The 23273-nt window shown below is 42.3% G+C and overlaps 1 protein-coding gene across 1 annotated transcript in view; it reads left to right on the forward strand.

Moving 5' to 3' along the window:
• Positions 1 to 23273, forward strand: part of PARP4 (poly(ADP-ribose) polymerase family member 4) — a 101186-nt gene that overhangs the window by 43349 nt on the left and 34564 nt on the right. The window contains exons 17-27 of the mRNA XM_066369114.1: positions 1778 to 1864; positions 2494 to 2658; positions 3333 to 3379; positions 3532 to 3610; positions 7424 to 7561; positions 13621 to 13816; positions 14782 to 14849; positions 17023 to 17210; positions 20143 to 20242; positions 21669 to 21839; positions 22504 to 22584. Of these exons, the coding sequence (XP_066225211.1) occupies positions 1778 to 1864; positions 2494 to 2658; positions 3333 to 3379; positions 3532 to 3610; positions 7424 to 7561; positions 13621 to 13816; positions 14782 to 14849; positions 17023 to 17210; positions 20143 to 20242; positions 21669 to 21839; positions 22504 to 22584 (1320 nt within the window). The remainder of the gene's footprint in view (positions 1 to 1777; positions 1865 to 2493; positions 2659 to 3332; positions 3380 to 3531; positions 3611 to 7423; positions 7562 to 13620; positions 13817 to 14781; positions 14850 to 17022; positions 17211 to 20142; positions 20243 to 21668; positions 21840 to 22503; positions 22585 to 23273) is intronic.

Raw genomic sequence — 23273 nt, forward strand, 5'->3', positions numbered from 1 at the left:
TCCCATTCCCCCCTCCCCCCCGTAACCACCACACTCTTATAAATGTCTCTTAGTTTCACTATTATGTCCCACCTACGTATGGAATAATACAGTTCCTGCTTTTTTCTGATTTACTTATTTCGCTTCGTATCATGTTATCAAGATCCCACCATTTTGCTGTAAATGTTCCGATGTCATCATTTCTTATGGCTGAGTAGTATTCCATAGTGTATATGTGCCACATCTTCTTTATCCAGTCATCTATTGATGGGCTTTTTGGTTGTTTCCATGTCCTGGCCACTGTGAACAATGCTGCAATAAACATGGGGCTGCATGTGTCTTTACGTATCAATGTTTCTGAGTTTTTGGGATATATACCCAGTAGAGGGATTGCTGGGTCATAAGGTAGTTCTATTTTCAGTTTTTTGAGGAACCACCATACTTTCTTCCATAATGGTTGTACTACTTTACATTCCCACCAACAGAAACACTGTTTTTTGACCTTAACTAATTCCTCATTGCCAAGCAACCATGAGCTCCCAAACTCATCAGAATTATTCCACTGAGGTGGAAGCTGGTCACCCTGCATCTGCGGGCCTCCTACACCCACCTCTCTCTGAGCTTTCTACCACAATGCTATGGCTCTATTGGCTGAGAAGTGTGAGGACCCCCAAGTATCTCTTGATGCAAGACCAGCATGGTGGCGTATTTTCTTCCACAATGTGTTGAAGCTGTCCCAGGATGAGTAGAGTAAAATGCAGGACACTGTAGGAGCCACATGGCCATGGAGAAGTACCCAAACCAGGCCCTTTGGGTCTGCAGGTCCTGGGTTCTGCCCACACAGACCCTCATCTTGGACTTCCCGAAGAACCACTTCCTGGATGAGGGGGTGAAAATTATCATGAAGATGGGTGACCACCTCACCAACCTCTGCAGGCTGCCCTGCCCCCAGGCTGGGCCGAGTGAGTGTCTCTTAAAGCCTCACTCTCAAGCATGACTTAGCCTTTGGTGCTGAGGCCTTTGAGAGGCCTCTCTGCACCGCTGGTGTTCAGCTTCTGCCTAAGCTGTTGCTTGCAACCAGTAGGTATCCTTTTAGTTACCCTGGAGCCCTCTTCCATGCCTTGGGCCAAATGGAAACAATAAAGCTTTTTTGCAGGAAAAAAAAAAAGGTTAAACTGAAGTGAAGTGAAGGCTGTTGTTCTAACCTTTTAAGGAAAATTGTAACAAAAGTAACAGTTGATTCTTTCTTTGTTAAGTCTAAAGATTAGCCCACGTTGCAATAATGCTTCACATTTCATTACATTTAAGATAAGATCAACTTATTTTTTTGTTCAACATAAAGTTCCAAACATTTTTTTTTCCACTATTGACTAAAATATTTTGATCCCAACTTAAAGAGAATTCTCTTTAGTTGGCCTTTTCTGATTCAAATTCTTTTTTCCAAGATTTTATTTATTGATTTTTAGAGACAAGAGAGAAAGGGAGATGGGAGGAGGCGTGGGAAGCACCAACTCATAGTAGTAGCTTCTCATATTTGCCTTGACCAGGCAAGCCCAGGGTTTTGAACCAGGGACCTCAGCGTTGCAGGTTGACGCTTTATCCACTGCACTAACACAGGTCAGGCTTTGATTAAAGTCTTACTAGATAAGAATGATCATTGATGATTATTTTATATACATCTATTCATCTTAGACTCTTAGTTTTCTCTTTTTGCATAGGTTTGAATGATGAAGTTTTCTTTAGTAAAGTCTGAAATCACTATTCATATTATGACTAATATAAAAATCATCTTTTCCAGATCAACGAAAAGGAGGCTGCCCGCCGAGAATACCGAGAAGCGATCAGTCAAGGCCATGGCGCTTACCTGATGGACCAGGAGGCACCCGTAAGGCTGGACATTCATCCATTAGTCTAGCACACTTACTAGGAAGGGAAAAGGAGTTGGAAAATGATTTGAAATATAAAAATTCATAGTCGGAACTAGATAATTTAAATTATTTTGGCCCTAGGCTTTCACGTGCTGTTAGCAAGGGGAGGTCAAGCTGGTCACACCCACTGGGCTTATCTAAATCATGTGACCAAACAAATAAGAGCCATTTCTGTCTTTGGGAACTGGTTTCCCTGAAGTGACAACAAAAAGAAGACATTTAGGATACATAATTTTCACCTTCTGGTAAAATATGGTAATTATTTAGTGTTTCCTAGAATGAAGCTCACTTAGCAATTTATTTCATTTTCACCAAATCATAACCCAGAGAGGCATTTCTATAGGGTTCTGAAGTATGTTCTCATACTATAATATATTAATGGCATAATATATATTATGTGATTATATATAAATAAAATCTTTTTGACATTAAACAATGCCACCAGTGCTTGGCTTGTAGGCTCTATTCTTGTTTTCTGATGAAGAATCTGCCACATTGAAATTCTGGTGGTTCATGTCATAGGGTTAGCTAGCATATAATGGATATGCATTTGAGTCATAAGCTAAGTAACATGTTTCTGTCTCAGGATGTTTTTACTGTAAGTGTTGGAAACTTACCCCCCAAGGCTAAAGTTCTCATCAAAATTACCTACATCACGGAACTCAGCATCCAAAACACCGTGGCCATCTTCTTCATGCCTGCCACCGTCGCACCCTGGCAACAGGACAAAGCTTTGAATGAAAATATCCAGGTTCATGTGCTTAAGATAAGATTTAAATAACCTTTTTTGTGTGTGATTTATGCATAGAGAAGAAAAAATATCCAAAATAATCTAATCCTTTTGGCATAGAGTCAATGTTACTGACATATATGCATTTAGACAAATGTACTGTTTGTAAAATAAAAGAATAAAGACAGCCTAACCAGTGGTTAAAGTGTTGACCTGGGTTGCTGAGGTCACCAGTTCAAAGTCCTGATTTTGCTGGCCCTGAGTGCCAACTCGTCAGCATAGATTCTCTGGCTTGAGCAAGGGGTCACTCAGTCTGCCGTAGCCCCCTGGTCAAGGCACATATGAGAAATCAATGAATGAACAACTAAGGAGCCACAACAAAGAATTGATGCCTGTCTGTCCTTCTCTGCCCCTCTCTGTCGCTCTCTCTGTCTCTGTCACACACACAAAAAAGAAATTGTATGTATACGTATATGTGTATTTATATGTATAGTTGAAAAGGTTATAAATTATCCTGATTATCAGTTACCTTCTAGAAGTTACTGTCATCCCATGAACAAATGCTTAGTGTTTCACTATTCCAAAGTGAGACCAGCTGTCTTGTTGCTGCTATAGGTTGTGGCCTTTGTGACATTACATTCAGTTTAGAGTCTCATTGGAAAACTTGATACTTATACAGATATTTCTTTTAACAGGATAGAATAGAGAAGATTTGTATAAAGGAAATCGGAACAAAGCAAAGGTTAGTGCCTAAAATGTAAAACCTGACAATCATTCAATGGGCATTCATTTTTTTATGGCTTAAATTTTTATAAAATTATGTGAAACAATTACAGGTAGCTGTTTAATAGTTAAGATAGTAAACTAACATAACTTTCGCTTCATTTTTGGTAGCTTCTCTCTGAGTATGTCTATTGAGATGCCATACGTGATTGAATTCATTTTTAGTGATACACATGAACTGAAAAAAAAGGTTAGTAAATCTTTGCTTTATTTCTCAAGAGCTCTTATTTTAATATTAATTATATGTTATGAAAGCAAGACATGCACATGTTTTAAAAGTGTGAAATGCTACTGACAGCTTGGGGAAGCAGCAGCAGTCCCAAGGCAGCGAGCCACTTGCATATTGTAGCTCTCTTCTAGTGGCCCCAAAGTTTCAGATTAAACAACTTTGCTGCATGTTCCTGATCTATTTCAGAAATTTTCTTTTAATTCTTGTTATGGTGGAAGTCCTCACTCACTTTGCTCCCCACTTTTCCTCTCCCCTTTATTCCAAAAGTTACTTCACAATTTTTGGTTAAATCAACTTCAGTGTTTACATTATTATGATTATGTAAGTGATGTTTACTATTGAACCAAGAAATGTGTTATGATGACATTTTTTTTACCTCTTTATATATTTTTTTCTGGGGAAAAAAATTGCATTTTTTATTTGCTTAGTCTTTGAGGACCGTTCTTCTCAAATGCTTTAAAAGCCCTCTACATACCATTCACACTGTTGAATGTTTCAGAGAATCCATTAATTTATGTCCTCCACTCCCAGATGTTGTCCCTCTGTCTCTCCATTCCACCCAGCTTGGCTATCGAGGCATCCTATGGGTTTATCTTTTTCTTCTTTCTTGTTCCCTCAATTTGGCACAACACAACCTCATTTCCTTCCTGAGTAAGAGTGATGGGAAGCAATGTTGGAAAATGTCCTTATTCCACCTGCTCTTGGTGAGATGCCGAATCCAAGGCTGGAAATCATCTTACCTTAGAATATTGAAGACATTGCCTTCCAGCTTCCAATGTTACTTTTGAGAAGTTAAATTATATTTTTATCTCCCATTCTTTGCTTGTAGCCTGTTATGTCTTTTTTATTTTAATTCTGCAAAGATTTCAGATCTTTTATCCTTGGTTTTCTGAAATTTCATAATACTATGATATTCATTCATTATATATAATTCATGGGTGTGCATTCTGGGATTTTATTATATTTTTTTAAAGTATAAAAAAATAAAATAAAATAAATGTAAGCTGGTTTTCTCTCTCCTCTCTCTGTAGCACCCTCCATCTGTGCCCTGAGTTTTGTGCCCCTTATTTTTTATGTCTTCTCTCCTATCACCCATTTTATTGTTTTTTTGTTTTTTGTGTTTTTTTTCTGGGTGATTTTCTCAATTCTAAATTATCCTGAAATGTTTATTTTAGTCCTGGTATATTTTTGTTTCCAAGAACTCTGTTCTGGTCTGGCTTCCCCTTTTATAGCGTCTTGTGTATTTCACAGATACAAGAGCATCTCTTTCGTGTCTCAGAGAACATTCATCACACATTTTTCCTTCTGTTCTGTGTTGTGTCTCCTTCCTTTGAGTTCTTTCTGGATTTTTGTGTGTTTGGTCTCCATATGTCATGTTAGAAGCTTTTCCTCAAATGTTTGGGTGACCAGCCTATGGCCACCTTTAACTGCGACACCAAGGAAGCCTGTGAGTCATTCTGCAGTGAGTGGGGCGAGCAGGCCAATGGCCCGCATCAGAGGTTGCTGGCAGCTGTGTGCTGGAGATACCATGGTGGTGTTTCAGCCACTTCTGTCGTTATTCAGAACACCTCCAGGATGTTCATAAAGTAGGGGAGGCAACCAAGGGTCCTGTGTTGTGGGGTGCCAACTATCACTTCAGTCCCATGGGTAGCCCTGTACTCCTGTACTCCATGATGCCTGGGATTCCTGAGTCTGGATTCCATTTGGTTGAATTTCTCTTAGTAATAAATCTTCAATTTTCTTTAGTGAGAGAACAGGGTGCTAGCTCCTGGTGCCAGCGACTTGACTTCTTAGATAGGGGAGAGGGCCTGAAAGTCTGACAGTTTAGCACTTAGTGTGTTCATGGCAGGTATGGTCACTGCCATACCTGATACCTTATCCCTGCATGAACTGCCCCGGGTGCTGCAGGACCACTGAGTCCACTGCAGTGGCCATGCCCTTCAGTGTTGTGGAAGATGATTTTCAGTGCAGGATTCAGCACCTCACCAAGAGCAGTGTGCAGAATAAGGACATTTTCAGACATGGCTGCCCGTCACTCTTACTCCGGTGGTCGCTTCCTCCACTCCTGCTAGGTCACTTACCACACCTCTATCAACTTTCCGTCCTCTTAAATTTATTGACATCTCTTGTCTGCTATTGTCTTTGTTCCTGCTCTCAATATCTTTAGGTTTCACATCCTTTTTTTATTGCTTTCCTTTCACTGTAGGGAAGTTTAGGGTTTTCCTAGGGCAGTGGTTGGCAAACTCTTTAGTCAACAGAGCCAAATATCAACAGTATAATGATTGAAATTTCTTTTGAGAACCAAATTTTTTAAACTTAAACTATATAGGTAGGTACATTCCTTATCGAGGTAGCACCCGCACGTGGTATTTTGTGGAAGAGCTGCACTCAAGGAGCCAAAGAGCCTCATGTGGCTCGCAAGTCACAGTTTGCCAACCAGGGTGCTAGGGAATGAAGGTAACTACATGGATTTAATCCATTCTGAAGAACTCTTTTGTATCAGATAGCTTTTGCTATATAATAGACAATCCTAAAATTTGTGTTTTAACACCACAAGCAGGTGTTATTTCTCAGTTTGTGGGGTGGCTGGGGTGGAACAGGATTGTCTAGAATGCTCTCAAGCACATACTTGGCCTGGTGTCAGTTAGGATATGACCATGTGTCTCCTGTCATCAAGCAGGTGAGCTCAAGTTCGTTTATATAGTAGCAGAAGGTCTGGCAGTAGCAATAAGGGAGGGCAGGCCCCATTGCACAAATATTTTTCAAGCCTCTACGGGCCTCACATCTGCTAATGTGTCATTGGCCAAAGTAAGTCATGTGGCCAACTCTAGACTCAAGGGCAGAGGAAGAGATGCCACCTTCTGACAGGAGAAGCTACCAATAACATTGGAAAGGGGCAGGCACACCAGAACAAACTCTGGACCACATTGCCTTTATGGTTTTAAAGCTTAACGTCTACTTCTTGTGTGTGTGTTTTTCTGAAGTGAGAAGCAGGGGAAGCAGAGAGACAGACTCCCACATGCACCCGACCGGGATCCACCCAACAAGTACTAAGTACTAAACTGTCAGGTGGTGATGTTCTGCCTATTTGGGGCATTGCTCTGTTTTAACCAGAGCCATTCTAGCACCTGAGGCAGAGGCCATGGAGCCATCCTCAGCATCCGGACCAACTTTGCTCTAATGGAGCCTTGGTTGCAGGAGTAGGAGAGAGAGAGAGAAAGGAGAGGGGGAAAGGTAGAGAAGCAGATGGGCGCTTCTCCTGTGTGCCCTGGCCAGGAATCGAACCCAGGACTTCCACACGCCGGGCCAATGCTCTACTGCTCAGCTGGCCAGCCAGGGCCGAAGTCTACATTTTTAAAAATGATTTTATATTTCAAAAAATATAATTTTAAAATAAGGTATAATTCTAAGTTTTCTGTTGAATTTTTCCCTTTGCTATTCTAAGTTATGACTAGCTGGTGTACTTTCTGCTGTCAACAGAGAAGTCTTAACTGAATTCATAGATCTTTCATGTTTGTACCCAGGGTGTGAGACTGTCTCAAACTTGCCTAAATTATACTATTTATATTCACCTTAGAACTTCAGGGGGTAAGTGATGATACTGGTCACGCTTCTAAAACCTGCATTTTATAATTTTAGAATTTGTTACTACATTGTTGATTCTTAGTGGAATTATCTAAATTATGCAAGGCCTTGCTACTTGACAGGTAAGTGTATATTGATGCTATGGTATAGTTCTGTATTCACTTTGTTGTCATTGCTGTTTGTTTGTAGAGCACAGACTGCAAAGCTGTGATTAGCACTGTGGATGGGAGCTCCTTAGACAGCAGTGGGTTTTCTCTCCACATTGGTTTGTCTGATGTGTATCTCCCAAGAATGTGGGTTGAAAAACATCCAGAAAAAGAAAGTGAGGTAAGTCCTTCTTACTTAAAAGTAGGAGACTATTGAAAAAAATATTTCATTCCTAGACAGGTAGTTCAGTTGGTTAGAGCGTTGTCCTGATACACCAAAGCTGTAGGTTCTACTCCTGGTCAGGCAACATATAAGAATCAACCAATGACTGCATAAATAAATGGAACAACAAGTCATCCTCTCTCTATATATATATCTCCATTCTTTTCTCTGTCTCTCTCTCTCTCTCTCCTCCCTCTCCCTTCCTAAAATCAATCAATCAATAAAAAATTTTAGAATAAATTATTTAAACTTGGAAATTATTGCTAGTCTTGAAAACAAGCATTACTAAATGAGCTCTCCCTCCCCCACCCAAGATACTACAACTAAAATTACTGATTATATCAAACATGACAAACTTCTGAGGTTTCAACCAAAACCTCTATGTAGTTTAGTTCCTTGTAAAGATTATAATTTTTACATAATCCCCACTAAAGGGAAAATTTGCCTTCAGATATTACACTGGTTGGCTGTGTAGTTTTTGTAGATTTTAAATATTGATTCTTTAAAAACATTCAAAATTATTTATAGCCATAAGACCTTTTGTATGGCTGTGATGAAGAATCTCTTCTTATTAAAGTAAAAATAGAGAATGACATAAGCAAGATGACTATGTCCCTCACATGTATTTCTGCCACCAACAATAATTTGGCATCCATCCATGCATGCTGTCTGCATATGTAAGAGCTTTGGGATCCAAGTAGATGATTGTGTCACCCCATGCAGTCTAAGACTGAGGAGAGTCATTCTGAGTGAGCACACTTACACTCAAGCAGCCAATTTGCTGACCGTGGTTCCAGCTGCTGAAACAGAAATAGCTTCATATCCCTGAGAAATTGATTACAGCCCAGCTTGGCTTGGTGCTGTCATTAGCACCATATACTAGGGGACCCAGGAGGAGTCATGTCCACCTGTGCACCAGATAATAGGCATACAAGACTTGGTCCTAGCTATGAACCCTGATGTGGCCAATGAACTGGCTCTAGCCATTGTCAGCTATGATCAGAAGTCCCTGGAGGTAAGGCCACCAAACTTGGTCAATATACGAAACTCAATCATATTTCAGTACACTAACAACAAACATTTTGAAAAAGAAATAAAACAATTAATTTACAATCGCATCAAAAATAATAAAATTTTTAGGAATAAATTTAATCAAGGAGATGGAATTGAGAACTATAAGACATTGATAAAAGAAATTGAAAGCCCTTGCCAGTTGGCTCAGTGTTAGAGTGTATGAAAGTCCTGGGTTTGATTCCCAGTCAGGCACACAGGAGAAAAGACCATCTGCTTCTCCACTCCTCCCTCTTCTCTCGTTTTTTCTCTCTCTCCTCCTCCTGCAGCCATGGCTCAAACGGCTCAAGCAATTTGGCCCCAGGCACTGAGGATGGCTCCATGGCCTTGCCTCAGATGCTAAAAATAGCTTGGTTGCCAAGCAACAGAGCAGCAGCTCCAGATGGGCAGAGCATCACCCCCTAGTGGGCTCTCCAGGTGGATTTCCGTCAGGGCACATGTGGGAGCCTGTCTGCCTGCCTCTGTCCCCACCTCTCACTTAAAAAAAAAAAAAAAAAGAAATGAAGAAAATAAATAGAAAGATATTCCATGATAGAGCCACACACCACCACAAAATGCCAGAGATATCTTGAGAAAGAAAAATAAAGCTGAGCCTGACCTGTGGTGGCGCAGTGGATGAAGCATCGACCTGGAAATGCTGAGGTTGCTGGTTCGAAGCCCTGGCCTTGCCTGGTCAAGGCACATATGGGAGTTGATGCTTCCAGTTCCTCCCCCCTTCTCTCTCTCTGTCTCTCTCTCCTTGTCTGTCTCTCTCTCCTCTCTAAAAATGAATAAATAAAATAAAATTTAAAAAAAAAGAAAGAAAAAGAAAACTGAGCCATCACACTTCTTGATTTCAAATTATACTACAAAGCTATAATTAAAACAGATACATACACCAATAGAACATAATTGAGAGCCCAGAAGTAAAACTATGTATATATAGTCAATAAATATTTGAAAAGGGAGCCAAAAATATTCACTGAAGAAAGGATAGTCTTTTCAATAAATGGTTTTGGGAAAACTATATATCTATATATCTTTTGAAGTTGGACCCCTATCTTACACCACTCACAGAAATAACTCTGTGGATTAAAAAGATAAACATAAGTTCTAAAACTGTGTAACATCTAGAAGAAAACAAAGGGAAAAAGCTCCTTGACATTGGTCTTGCTGCATTTTTTGAATGGCACTAAAAGTACAAGCAACGAAAGCAAAAATGAACAAGTGGGACTACATTAAAATAAAAAGCTTCTTTTGCAAAACAAAGAAAATCATCAACAGAATGAAGAGACAGCCTATGGAGTAGGAGAAAATATTTGCAAACTATGTATCATATAAGGAGTTAATGCCTAAAATATGTAAGAAACCCAAGCATGAGTGCATGTTCACTGGCTTGAGCATGGGATCATAGACATGAATAGACATCTTGGTCTCTGGCTTGAGCCTAGAGATTGCTGGCTTGAAGCCCAAGGTCACTGGCTTGAGCAAGGGGTCCCTGGTTCAGCTGGAACTGGAGCCCCCTGGTCAAGTAAGGCATGTATGAGAAAGCAATCAATGAACAACTAAGGTGCTGCAACTACGAATTGATGCTTCTCATCTCTCTCCCTTCCTGATAGTCTATCTCTATCAGTCCCCCTCTCTCACTCGCTCACTAAATCAATAAACAAATAAGTAAATAAAATAAAAATAGGCAAAGGACTTGAATAGACATTTTCCCAAAGAAGATGTACAGATGGCTAACAGGTACATGAAAAAAATGCTCAACATCACTAATCAACAGGGGAATGCAAATTAAAACCACAGTGAGATATCACCTCACACCTGTGTGAGTAGCTGTCATCAAAGAGACAAAAGACTGGTGTTAGCAAGGATGTGACGAAAAGGGAGTTCTAATGTAACTGTTGATGAGAACGCAGATTGTTGCAACCACTGTAGAAAAAAGTATGGAGGTTTCTTAAAAAATTAAAAATAGAACTGCTATATGAAGCAATCATACTTTGGGCTATATAGCCAAAGAATATGAAATCAATATTTTGAAAAGATATCTACAACCCAATATTCATTGCAGCATTATTTATAATAACCAGACATGGCCCTGGCCGAATGACTCAGTGGATAAAGTATCATCATGGCGCACTGAGGTCACAGCACGTAGAAGCAATCAATGAATTCCCAACTAAATGGAACAACTAAGTCAAACAGCAAGTTGATGCTTCTCTCTCTCACTGTCTGTCTTTCTCTCCCCCTTACCCTGTCCCTTCCTCTCTCTGAATCAATAGAAATATTTTAAAACATTTTTTTGTGTGTGTGACAGACAGAGAGAGGGACAGACAGGAAGGGAGAGAGATGAGAAGCATCAATTCTTCATTGCACACCTTAGTTGTTCATTGATTGCTTTCTCATATGTGCCTTGACTGAGGGGCTGCAGCAGACCGAGTGACCCCTTGCTCAAGCCAGCGACCTTGGGCTCAAGCTGGTGAGCCTTGCTGAAACCAGATGAGCCCACGCTCAAGCTAGTGATCTTGGGGTTTCGAACCTGAGTCCTCCGTGTCCCAGTCCGACGCTTTCTCCACTGTGCCACCACCAGGTCAGGCAAAACATTTTTTTAATTAAAAAAAAGTTTAGGGATCATCTGGTCAAGGCACATATGAGTGTTGATGCTTCCTGCCCCTCCCCCTTCTCTCTCTCTAAAATGAATAAATAGAAATCTTTAAAAAAAGGATATCCTGTCATTTGCAAAAACATGTGGACCTACAGGATATTATGTTAGGTGAAATAAGTCAGACAGAGAAAGACAAATTCTATATGATCTCACATATTTATAGTTAACAGTACTGAATTATATACTTGAAAGCTGCCAAGAGAATAGATCGAAATGCTCTCACTACAAAAAAGAAATAGATATGTGTGGTGATGTATATGTTAATTTTTTTTTTCTAATTCAGTGAGAGTAAGGAAGGCAGAGACACTCTGGCATGTGCCCAGATCAGGATCCACCTGGAAAGCCCACTAGGGGGTCACACTTTGCCTATCTGAAGAATTGCTTCATTGCTCAGCAATCGAGCTCTTCTTAGCACCTGAGTCAGGCTATGGAGCCATCCTCAGCTCCCAGGGCCAACTCGCTCCAGTCAAGCCATGGCTGCAAGAGGGAAGAGAGAGAGAGAAAGAGGGGGAGAGAGAGAGAAAGAAAAAAGGGAGAAAGGGAGGGGTAGAGAAGCAGATGATTGCTTCTCCTGTGTACCCTGACTGGGAATCAAACCTGGGACTTCAACATACCGAGCCAACGCTCTACCACTGAACCAACCAGCCAGGGTAGATATGTTAATCTTAATTTGGTGATCATTTCACAATATTTATGTATCAAATCTTCACATTGTATAACTTCAACTTGCGCAATATTATATATCAATTGTATCTCAATGAAGCTAAGAGACATTTTTTTTAAGATTTTAGTTAATGATTTTTAGAGAAAGGAGAGAGAGAGAGAGAGAAAGGCAGGGTGGGGGTGGAGGAGTGGGAAGCATCAACTCATAGTTGTTTCTCGGATGTGCCTTGACCAGGCAAGCCCTGGGCCTTGAACCAGCAACCCCACCATTCCAGGTCAATGCTTATCCAGTGTGCCACCACTGGTCAGGCACTAAGGGAAATTTTTTAAAAATTGAAACTTATGTGATAGTAGTTGCACATTATTTTTATTTATTTATTTTTTTTTACAGGGACACAGAGAGAGTCAGATAGAGGGATAGATAGGGACAGACAAGACAGGAACAGAGAGAGATGAGAAGCATCAATCATCAGTTTTTTGTTGCGACACCGTAGTTGTTCACTGATTGCTTTCTCATATGTGCCATGACCGCAGGCCTTCAGCAGACCGAGTAACCCCCCGCTCGAGCCAGCGACCTTGGGTCCATGCTAGTGATCTTTTTGCTCAAGCCAGATGAGCCTGCGCTCAAGCTGGCAACCCCGGGGTCTCGAACCTGGGTCCTTCCGCATCCTAGTCTGACGCTCTATACACTGCGCCACCGCCTGGTCAGGCAGTAGTTGCACATTAAAGTATTGTTTGGTTAATAAAAGTTAAGTGTGTATATTTTAGTAGTCACAGTAGCATCTACGTTCCTTTTAGAATAATACATGCATATATGTGAGACAAACACATATTATTTGTTCATTCTGCAGACTGTTGATACCATATACACTTTCAGATATTAATTCTGTATTAATTTTTTACCTCTCCAGGATTTATGGACTGTATGTTGGAAACTCCAAATCTCACATTCTACTTTTTATTTGAAGTCCTGTTGTTGAATAAATCTTGCTTTTTTTATTTTTGTAGTATTATCTTACCTAGCTTAAAAAAAGTTTTTGAATTTTACAAGTATATCTTTTCCAATAAAAATGACACATTTATATCAAATTCTGCAAACCCTAGCTCTGTGTACATCTTGCTTTGTACTTAGAGGGATGCCTGAAATATTAGTAGCATAGAAACTTAATTCTCTTCCAAATGCCATAGTTGAGCATGGTAAACTGATTATCCCTTTAGTCACAGGAATAAGCACAATTTAATTCATCTTTTCTGTAAACCTGGATTTTTGTACATTGATTGTGGTGCTTAAAATGAAACACACACACACACACATGCCTACATTGGTATATGTTTATGTGTCTCCCTTTGAGGTTCGTAGGCTATTTCTGCCAGCTGTTCCCATGGCAGGCAGCGCCTGACCAGAGCCTGAGACCCAGAGAAAGCATGTGCCTTACCCAAGGGGTCCTCACTGGTTACAGGGGCCATGCTTTACTTTGTGTCATGCTGTTCCAATCACATGGCCATTGTTTAGAGAGTTTGTATGGGTGGGGTTTTGGATCAAAATGTTATGGTCTTTTGACACAAATGTGTGCGAATTTGAACAAGTGAACCAGTTTAAGTTGTGAGAAATGTCAGCCCAGTGCCTTTCTCCCTTTAGGCCTGCATGCTCGTTTTCCACCCAGATCTCAGCATCACCCTCCCTGACGCAGCCAAAGAGAGTGAAGTGATTATCTGTCTTGACTGCTCCAATTCCATGGAAGGGGCGGCATTCTTGGAGGCCAAGCAAATTGCCTTATATGCCCTGTCCTTGGTGGGTAAAAAGCAAAAGATAAACATTGTCAAATTTGGCTCAGGTAAGTGCTCTTAGACTGCAGTTCACAGTGTACTTGCTCCTTAATATCAGCATATTCATGGGTTGAAGAGACAGCTGTCAGTACCCTTGACCTCACCTTTGGAGTGAGAGGTAGCACAGCACAGTGTTCAAGAACTATGGACGCAGCTCCCTGGTTTCAAGCCCCAGCTCTACAACTTACAAGCTCCAGGTGTCACCTTAGGCAAGTTACCTGAACTTTTCATGCCTCAGTTTCCTCATCTGTATTCTGAGGTTAACAATCTCTATCTCACAGTGCTGTGAGGAGTGAGCTAATGTACGTAAAGGATTTGAAACAGGGCCTCATTCATAGTAAGTGTTTTATAACTATTACAATCATTATCACCAGCTGAACCAAACACAAGAACCTTGATCTGACAAGTCTGAGGGTCCCAAGGATATGGACAGAACATTTTAAATTAGCACAGTAGTAGAAAGTTTATAAGGAATGATCTAAGCAAACATCAGATCAGCCCTATGAGAAGACAGGTAATTCCATCTCCAGGTGGGACCCACGGCCATCTCAGCCACCAGAAGAAGGCACTTTAGAAATGAGAGAAGGACCACAGAGTGGAGTGAAGGGACATCATGTTATATTGCTTCTTCTATATCATTTAGCAGAAGGCCCAGCCCCTTTATGAAGGTGCCAGGGTCTGCTAATGCTGGAGGCAGAGGTCATAGAAGGAGAATGTGTCCCTCTGGTGGCCAGTCTGCCTGTGCTGTCTGGTGCCTGCATCTGACTTTGCATAAGCAATCTACTACAAAATGGAGTATAAACAAATAATTCATAATTTAATGCATAACCTGTTGCACAGTAAAGTGCATAGTTTGCACTAGAATTATTATTTAAAGGAATGCTGTGGTGAGTTTTTATATGTCAAAATGATCAGTTGTTAGTGTTCAATAAAGTGAATAATAGTAACACCTCACACCAATTTTATTACACAGGTTGCAAGGAGTTATTTTCATTCCCTAAGTACATCACGAGCAATAATGTGCCAGCTGAGTTCATTATGGTAAGTAAAAGCACCTTCCTTTGTCTCCTGAGTCTGTTTTATCCAGTTTTTTTAAAAAAATTAATTTTTTTTTTTACGTGAGAGGAAAGGAGATAGTGAGACAGACTCCCACATGTTCCCCAACCAGGATCCACCTGGCAACCCTATCTGGGGCCCGATGCTCAAATTATTTTTAGTGTCTAAGGCTGATGTACTCCAATGGAGCTTCCCTCAGCACCTGGAGCTGTCCTCAGTACCTGGGGCCACGTCCAACCAATTGAGCAACTGGCTGCGGGAGAGGAAGAAGGAGAGAAGGGAGAGAAGCAGATGGTCACTACTCCTGTGTACCCTGACTGGGAATCGAACCCAAGAATCGAACCTGGGAAGTCCAGATGCTCTGTCCACTGAGCCATTGGCCAGGGCCTGTTTTACTCAGTTTTAGTGATGCTGCCCCAGAGAACACTGTTAGAACACCCTTGGCCCTGGCCGGTTGGCTCAGCGGTAGAGCGTCGGCCTGGCATGCGGGGGACCCAGGTTCGATTCCCAGCCAGGGCACATAGGAGAAGCGCCCATTTGCTTCTCCACCCCCCCCCCCTTCCTCTCTGTCTCTCTCTTCCCCTCCCGCAGCCAAGGCTCCATTGGAGCAAAGATGGCCCGGGCGCTGGGGATGGCTCCTTGGCCTCTGCCCCAGGCGCTGGAGTGGCTCTGGTCGCAACAGAGCGACGCCCCGGAGGGGCAGAGCATCGCCCCCTGGTGAGCAGAGCACCGCCCCTGGTGGGCGTGCCGGGTGGATCCCCGGTCGGGCGCATGCGGGAATCTGTCTGACAGTCTCTCCCCATTTCCAGCTTCAGAAAAATACAAAAAAAAAAAAAAAAAGAAAGAACACCCTCGTTCTTTCCATTTTGTGTATTGGTGGGCTCTGTTATTTCACTGATAAAAGAAATTATGAATTCAGTGAAGAAAATTTGGAAGTTAGTAAGGGTAGAAAGAGACTGACCTGTGATGGTACAGTAAATAAATCATTTGACCTGGAACGCTGAGGTCGCCGGTTCAAAACCCTTGGCTTGCCTAGTCAAGGCACATATGAGAGAGAAGCAAATGCTATGAGTTGATGCTTTCTCCCCTACCCTTTTTCTATCTCTCTCCCTTTCCTCACTCTAAAATCAATACATAAAATCTTTTAAAATAAAAAAAAGAAGAAAGGGTAGAAAGAAAATAAATCACCACAATCCCACCACCCAGGGGCAACCAGCATTGTTTTGCATTGTTTTCTTCTGTCCCTGTTTCTGTTTGTTTTAAATGGAACAAGCGCAGAATGACAGTCACCCTTTCAGTCCTGGCTGGCAGGCCCAAGAGTGTTTAAGATTTCTTTAAAAGCCATAAAAATGGGCCCTGGCCGGTTGGCTCAGTGGTAGAGCATCGGCCTGGTGTGCAGGAGTCCCGGGTTCGATTCCCGGACAGGGCACACAAGAGAGATGCTCATCTGCCTCTCCACCCCTCCCCCTCTCCTTCCTCTCTGTCTCTTCCCCTACCGCAGCCGAGGCTCCATTGGAGCAAGGTTGGCCCGGGCGCTGGGGATGGCTCTATAGCCTCTGCCTCAGGCGCTAGAATGCAACAGAGCAATGCCCTAGATGGGCGAGCATCACCCCCTGGTGGGCATGCTGGGTGGATCCCGGTCGGGCATATGCGGGAGTCTGTCTGACTGCCTCCCCGTTTCCAGCTCCAGAGGGGGGAAAAAAAAAAAGCCATAAAAATGAAGTCTGACCTGTGGTGGTGCAGTGGTTAAAGCGTCAGCCTGGAACTCAGAGGTCACTGGTTTGAAACCCTGTGCTTGCCTGGTCAAGGCACATACAGAAAGCAACTACTATGAGTTGATGCTTCCTGCTCCTCCCACCTATCTCTCTTTCTCTCCTCCTCTCTCTCCTCTTCTCTCTAAAATAAATAAATAAAATCTTAAATAAAAAACATAAAAAAACAGATAGGTGCTGATTGATAATATTATAGTTATTGTGTGACATGAAATAAACTCAAAGGATATAAATGTAGTTGTTAAACAAATGTGTAACTAGGGAAAAATACCTTTTCAGTGACAAAAATGCTGAACACTCATTGAGAGACATGCTTAGTAAGTAACTAGAGTCAATGGTAAATATTCCCAAAAAGGGGTAAATAATTTTTCTCTCATTTCCTGCAGTCTGCTTCGCCTACCATGGGAAACACCGACTTCTGGAAAACACTTCGATACTTAAGTTTATTGCCCCCTTCTCGAGGGGTGCGGAACATCCTCCTTATTTCTGATGGTCACCTGCAGGAGGAGGGCCTGACTCTGCAGCTGGTGAAGAGGCACGTGCGGCAGACCCGGCTTTTCTCCTGCGGCGTCAGGTGAGTGGGGTCCCTGCAGAGGCCACAGTGACTGGCAGCCTGCAAGCAGGCGTCTTGCTGGCCTGCACAGGATTCTTGGCAGTTGTGAAGTTGATACTTGTGTATAGAAGCTGTTCAGGGTACAGATGGGGAGCTCTGGGCTGTGAGCTAGACTGCCTGGGTCTCAACCCCCCAGCCAGCCTCTTATTAGCTGTGACCTTGGGCAACTTGCTAAATTTCTATAAAATGAAGGTGGTGATGCAAACACTACATCTGAGGATTAAATGGACTTACCTATAGAAAGCGCTTAGAACAGACTGGCCCCTGGCAAGCACCAAGTCAGTGTTCTGTTACCCTACTATCTGAGGTTTGCAGTGTCACACCTCGTGTCAGACACGTACAGAGAATCTTTCCCTGGGGAGGCTAAATCCCATGATTGTTGAGATTAACCCCTTCGCCAAATAGAGCTAGCTTTTCTGGTTGAATTAGCAGATGGTGTAGCCGTCAGGAAAACACCAAACCAAAGGTGCCAGACTGGAGCTTGCACAGAGCATACCTGCCCTGGGCCTCCCTGTGCACCCCCCGCCCACTCAGTCCCCATTGTGACAAAGCTGCACCAGGCCTCCCCTCTCTAACACTGTGCTCTCCTAAGCCTCTGGGCTTTGGCAGTGATCCGGGACCCTCGATGCCCCTGGCTGGCCCTCCCTGATGTACCCAGGCCTTCCCTGCCTGCCTAGAGTGCTCTTCCTCTGCCCGTCCTCAGTCCCAGCTCCTAGTGCTGTTCTCCATATTCTGAGGCCTAGGACATCACAGACCAACCAGGACATGTGTCCAACCCCCAGCAACTCTCCCAGGAGTAATTCCTAACAGGACTTTACCTGAATGACTTGCAGCTGTGGACAGCGGGTAGGTGGCCAACCCTACGCCTGCCATATCAAAGTGTCTTCTCCCTGCCTGCGTTGGCACCCTATTTCATCTTCCTCGTCACAGGAACACCTGCCTGCTCCTCCCACTGCATGTCAGGGGCCCACCGCTGCAGTCCGTGCTCAGATATCTCAGTGCAGGAGGGACTGTGTCTTTGCTGAGGGTCCATCATGGGAAAGGTACTGCTCAGCTCAGGCTGTAGGACTGTGTGGGAGACAGACAGCAAACCTCAAAGAGAGATGGGTCCTGAGTACTAGAAATGAAAGAAAGGGGGTGTGGTGGGGTGACTTTATGCTGGTTGACATAATCCAGCTTGAAGGAACTGGAATGGTTACTGACTTTCTGTCCAATATTTAGGATCTTTCTAAATGTTTTTGCCTCATTTACATACACTCACTTGTGTTTCAAAACTCCCCCAAAATGCTGTGAGCTCTCCAAGAGTAGACACTATTCCTCCTGACATTGTAACAAATTGCCCTGAGTCTTCACACAGAAAAGGTTCCAAGTAGCCTCACTAATTGATGGAACTTATAAAATGTAGATATGCTACTCCAACTGAAGGATTTTCTTATCAGTGTTGTAATTGCCACCAGTTAATTTTAAGGTTTGAAGACAAATCTAACCTTTATGAATAAGCTAAAAAGTGTTTCAGAGATAACTTTCTTAAGCTCTTTTTCTGAGAAGTTATTGATCATTTCTTTAATATTTTAGGAGAAAACTCTTTAAGAAAGACATTCCTTATAGGTGTAGAATGGTTATAGAGAGAAATTTAATAGGACATGGTCACTTAATTTTTTTTTTTTTCAGGGACAGAGTCAGAGAGAGGGATAGATAGGGACAGACAAGACAGAACAGAGAGAGATGAGAAGCATCAATCATCAATTTTTTGTTGCGACACCTTAGTTGTTCATTGCTTGCTTTCTCATATGTGCCTTGACCGCAGGCTTTCAGTAGACCGAGTAACTCCTTGCTCGAGCCAGCGACCTTGGGTCCAAGCTGGTGAGCTTTTTGCTCAAGCCAGATGAGCCTGCACTCAAACTGGCGACCTTGGGGTCTAGAACCTGGGTCCTCCGCATCCCAGTCCGACGCTCTATCCACTGCGCCACCGCCTGGTCAGGCTAAGACATGGTCATTTAAATATGAGACTTTATCTTTGCTGGAATGAAGGTTACTTCTTTGTACTTTTTGTTACCTAGATATGGATGTAAATTTTATTAACCCTTTTGCCAGTTCTTGTCCTTTAGAGTCAGATTTGGAGAGTTTTGACACTCCTTGAAAGTAGGTGATCTTTATCAACATTCTGGTACCTTTTGGGGGTTTTCAGAATAATCTTTTCCCTTTGTCAGTAAATCAGGAGGCAAGAATTTCTGCTTTTATTCTGTTGTGAGAGAAATAAGTCCTCTGATGTGTGGGAGCTTAAGTTACCCAAACCTTCTGATGTTTTATACCATCTGTCATATGTTATATATTCTTAATCTCGGCTACAGAAGAGTCAGTTCTTCTACACGTAATGTCTTCTGTTGAGTTTTTTTTTATTTTTTATTTTTTATTTTTTTTCATTTTTCTGAAGCTGGAAACAGGGAGAGACAGTCAGACAGACTCCCGCATGCGCCCGACCGGGATCCACCCGGCACGCCCACCAGGGGCGACGCTCTGCCCACCAGGGGGCGATGCTCTGCCCATCCTGGGCGTCGCCATGTTGCGACCAGAGCCACTCTAGCGCCTGAGGCAGAGGCCACAGAGCCATCCCCAGCGCCCGGGCCATCTTTGCTCCAATGGAGCCTTGGCTGCGGGAGGGGAAGAGAGAGACAGAGAGGAAAGCGCAGCGGAGGGGTGGAGAAGCAAATGGGCGCTTCTCCTGTGTGCCCTAGCCGGGAATCGAACCCGGGTCCTCCACACGCTAGGCCGACGCTCTACCGCTGAGCCAACCGGCCAGGGCTCTTCTGTTGAGTTTTGAGCTGTGATGACCTTGTTAACTATGTGGGCTTCTAAAATGTCTTAAAAAATAATACATGTGAAATGTGATCAGTTCTACAGCAAATCGTCATATGTTAAGGACTCTGTCCCAGTGTGGTGCTGGACACTTTGAATATTTTAACTCAAAATCCAAACATAGTTGGAAAAAACAGGTACGTTTCTCAAACATCTTATCTCTAGTCTTACATTTGCATGTGGAAATGTTATCTTTATATGAATCTATTGACAGTAATGTCTGTGTTTTCATTAATGGGACTGGAACAGGAAAGAGTCAAGGGCACCAAGGTGTGCACCCACCTTGGGTGACCACTGGTCTTCCACCTGCAGGAACATGGTGGATACAAAATTCTCCTAGCTTTGAAAAGTGTCATGGATTGATTTTTAAAAGTGAAGTATTTTATACATGTTTTGCTAAAATTAATTTTTATTGTGGCAAAATATACATAAAATTTACCATTTTAACCATATTGAAATGGTGTTAAGTATATTCACAATGTTGTGCATCCATCACCACCGTCCATCTCCAGAACTTCTTCATCTTCTGAGACACAAGTCTGTTGCCTTTAAACAACAGCTCCTGAGTCTTCCTTCCCAAACCCCTGGCAGTCACCCTCCTACTTTCTGTCGGCATAAAGGTGACTACATACATCATATGCATGGAATCGTACTGTATTTGCCCTTTTGTGCCTGGTTTATTTCATTTGGCACAATGTCCTCAAGATCCATCCATGTTATAGTATGTGTCTGTATTTTCTTCCTTTTTAATGGCTGAATAATATTCATTGTTGATATCCATCACATTTTGTTTATCTATTCATTTGTTGGTTGGCGTTTGGGTTGTTTCCACATTTGGCTATTGTGAACCATGCTGCTATGAGTATTGGTATACAAGCATTGTTTGAGACCCTGATTTCAATTATTTTAGGCACAGATCCAGAATTGCAGATAATATGGTAATTTTATGTTTAGTGTTTTTAAGAACTGTCATACCATTGTTCACACTGTGGCTGCACCATTTTACATCCCCAGCAATGTACCTGGGTTCCCATTTTTCTACATCCTGGTCAATCCTTATTTTCCACTTTTTGTTTTTGTTTTTATAATAACTATGATAATGGGTGTGCAGCCATATCTCACTGGGGTTCTAAGTTGGATTCCCTGATGGCTGAGGATGCTGAGCATCTTTTCATATGCTGTCAGCCATTCGGTGTCTTCTTTGGAGAAGTGTCTACTCAAGGCTTTTTAGGATTAATTTTTATAACTTGAATCTATTCCATGCCAGAGCTGTATATTAGTAACAAATGCAATAATTTTAGGATGTTTTGTACCTTTAAATTATATGCTAGTGCTATTATTAAAAATTCAACTTAAAATCTGTTTGGAAAAGTACCCTGTAGCAGCAAGGAGGGAAAAAAGAAACAAAACAAAGAGCTACCAGTCCAAAAGGATAGAATGTAAAATATAAATGTTCAAAAACTATACTTTCAGGGATCATTTCTATAGTTTGTAAAGTATAAGTGTTCAGTAACTTTTCTGGGTACAACTTCGAAAGAGAAATAATTCCTCTTCTGCAACCAGATAGAAGACCAGATCACCCGGTCGTGGTCCCCGAGCTGCCACTCAGTCTCTGTGAAATGGCAGCAGTTCAGTCCACATGCACCTGAGCCCCTGCAGGCCCCGGCCCAGGTGCAGGCCTTGTTCCACAATGACCGGCTCCTGGTCTATAGCTTCACTTCTCATTGTACTCAGGTGAGGAGGCATACAATTTGTTTTACTTTAATTTTTTAATTTATTTATTTATTTTAATTTTTCTGAAGTTGGAAATGGGGAGGCAGTCAGACAGACTCCCCCATGCGCCCAACCGGGATCCACCCGGCACGCCCACCAGGGGGCGATGCTCTGCCCATCCGGGGCTTCGCTCTATTGCAACCAGAGCCATTCTAGCGCCTGAGGCAGAGGCCACAGAGCCATCCTCAGCGCCTGGGCCAACCTTGCTCCAATGGAGCCTTGGCTGCGGGAGGGGAAGAGAGAGACAGAGAGGAAAGAGAGGGGAAGGGGTGGAGAAGCAGATGGGCACTTCTCCTGTGTGCCCTGGCCGGGAATCGAACCCGGGACTCCTGCACGCCAGGCTGACGCTCTACCACTGAGCCAACCAGCCAGGGCTTGTTTTACTGTGGGAAGAGCAATGAATTTTGCTTGTAATTTTCTTTTCTTTCTGTTTTTCCCTCTCCTTCTTTGCCAAAGCACAATCTGCTGGTAGAGTTTCTCTCCTGGGATACAGTGGGTGGCTAACCAGGGGCCCTGGAGAGCCTTTCAGTTCCCCTTGAAAGGAGAGAAAACCACCAAAAGGATCACTGTCAGACTGACAGTAGGGAGAAGAAAAGCTGTAAGGACGTTTTTTTTTCCATTTCAGGCAATTCTATGTGCATTAATTCAAGAGAAAGAATTTTCTACAATGGTATCAACTACTGAACTTCAGAAGACAACTGGAACTGTAAGATTCAAAACTTAAAGTGTAGACGCATTGCTTGAAAGCTAATAATAACTTTATATTTTCATGCAGAATGCTCAGTGTGTTTTCTTTGTTGCTGTTTTTCTGTGTTGACATTTCGGTACAAATGAGGACACTTCACTTCTTCTGGGGTTCTCGAGTTTACCTGTGTCCACATGGGCATCAGTGTGTACGAGTAACTGCAGTTAAATTTGGTATTTTATGCATAAAAATGATTTTGGGAGCTTCTCACAGATGGCCATGACTCAGTAATAAGTACCTCTGGTCCACCTATGTTCTTTTAAAATAGTAAATTACAGTAGTGGACTAAATAGTAAAACATATTTATTCAGGCTGTGTTTGTTTTTTCTATTTTTAGATAAAAAGCAAATTAGCACCAAAAAGTCTGTAGTATTTGCATTAGTATTGAATCTACTGTAGTTAGACCTGGAGAATTCCTGACCTATCTATGCTATATTATTTGTAACTTGCTTTCCATGGAAGTATTTCTAGAACCAGAGAAACTACTTCCTAGACATTGCTGGGTTTGGGGGTAGGGAGGTTTGTTTTTGTTTTTAAATACAATATGGCGTTTTGGCACTGAACCGATAATTATAATTATTACTTGCCAGAGACTTATGTATAAGAACTTAAGGGGATTTCTATATTGTTTAAAATTTGAATCTAAGGCA

The sequence above is a fragment of the Saccopteryx leptura genome, chromosome 2 (genome assembly GCF_036850995.1).
Source record: "Saccopteryx leptura isolate mSacLep1 chromosome 2, mSacLep1_pri_phased_curated, whole genome shotgun sequence".
Taxonomy (NCBI): Eukaryota; Metazoa; Chordata; class Mammalia; order Chiroptera; family Emballonuridae; genus Saccopteryx; species Saccopteryx leptura.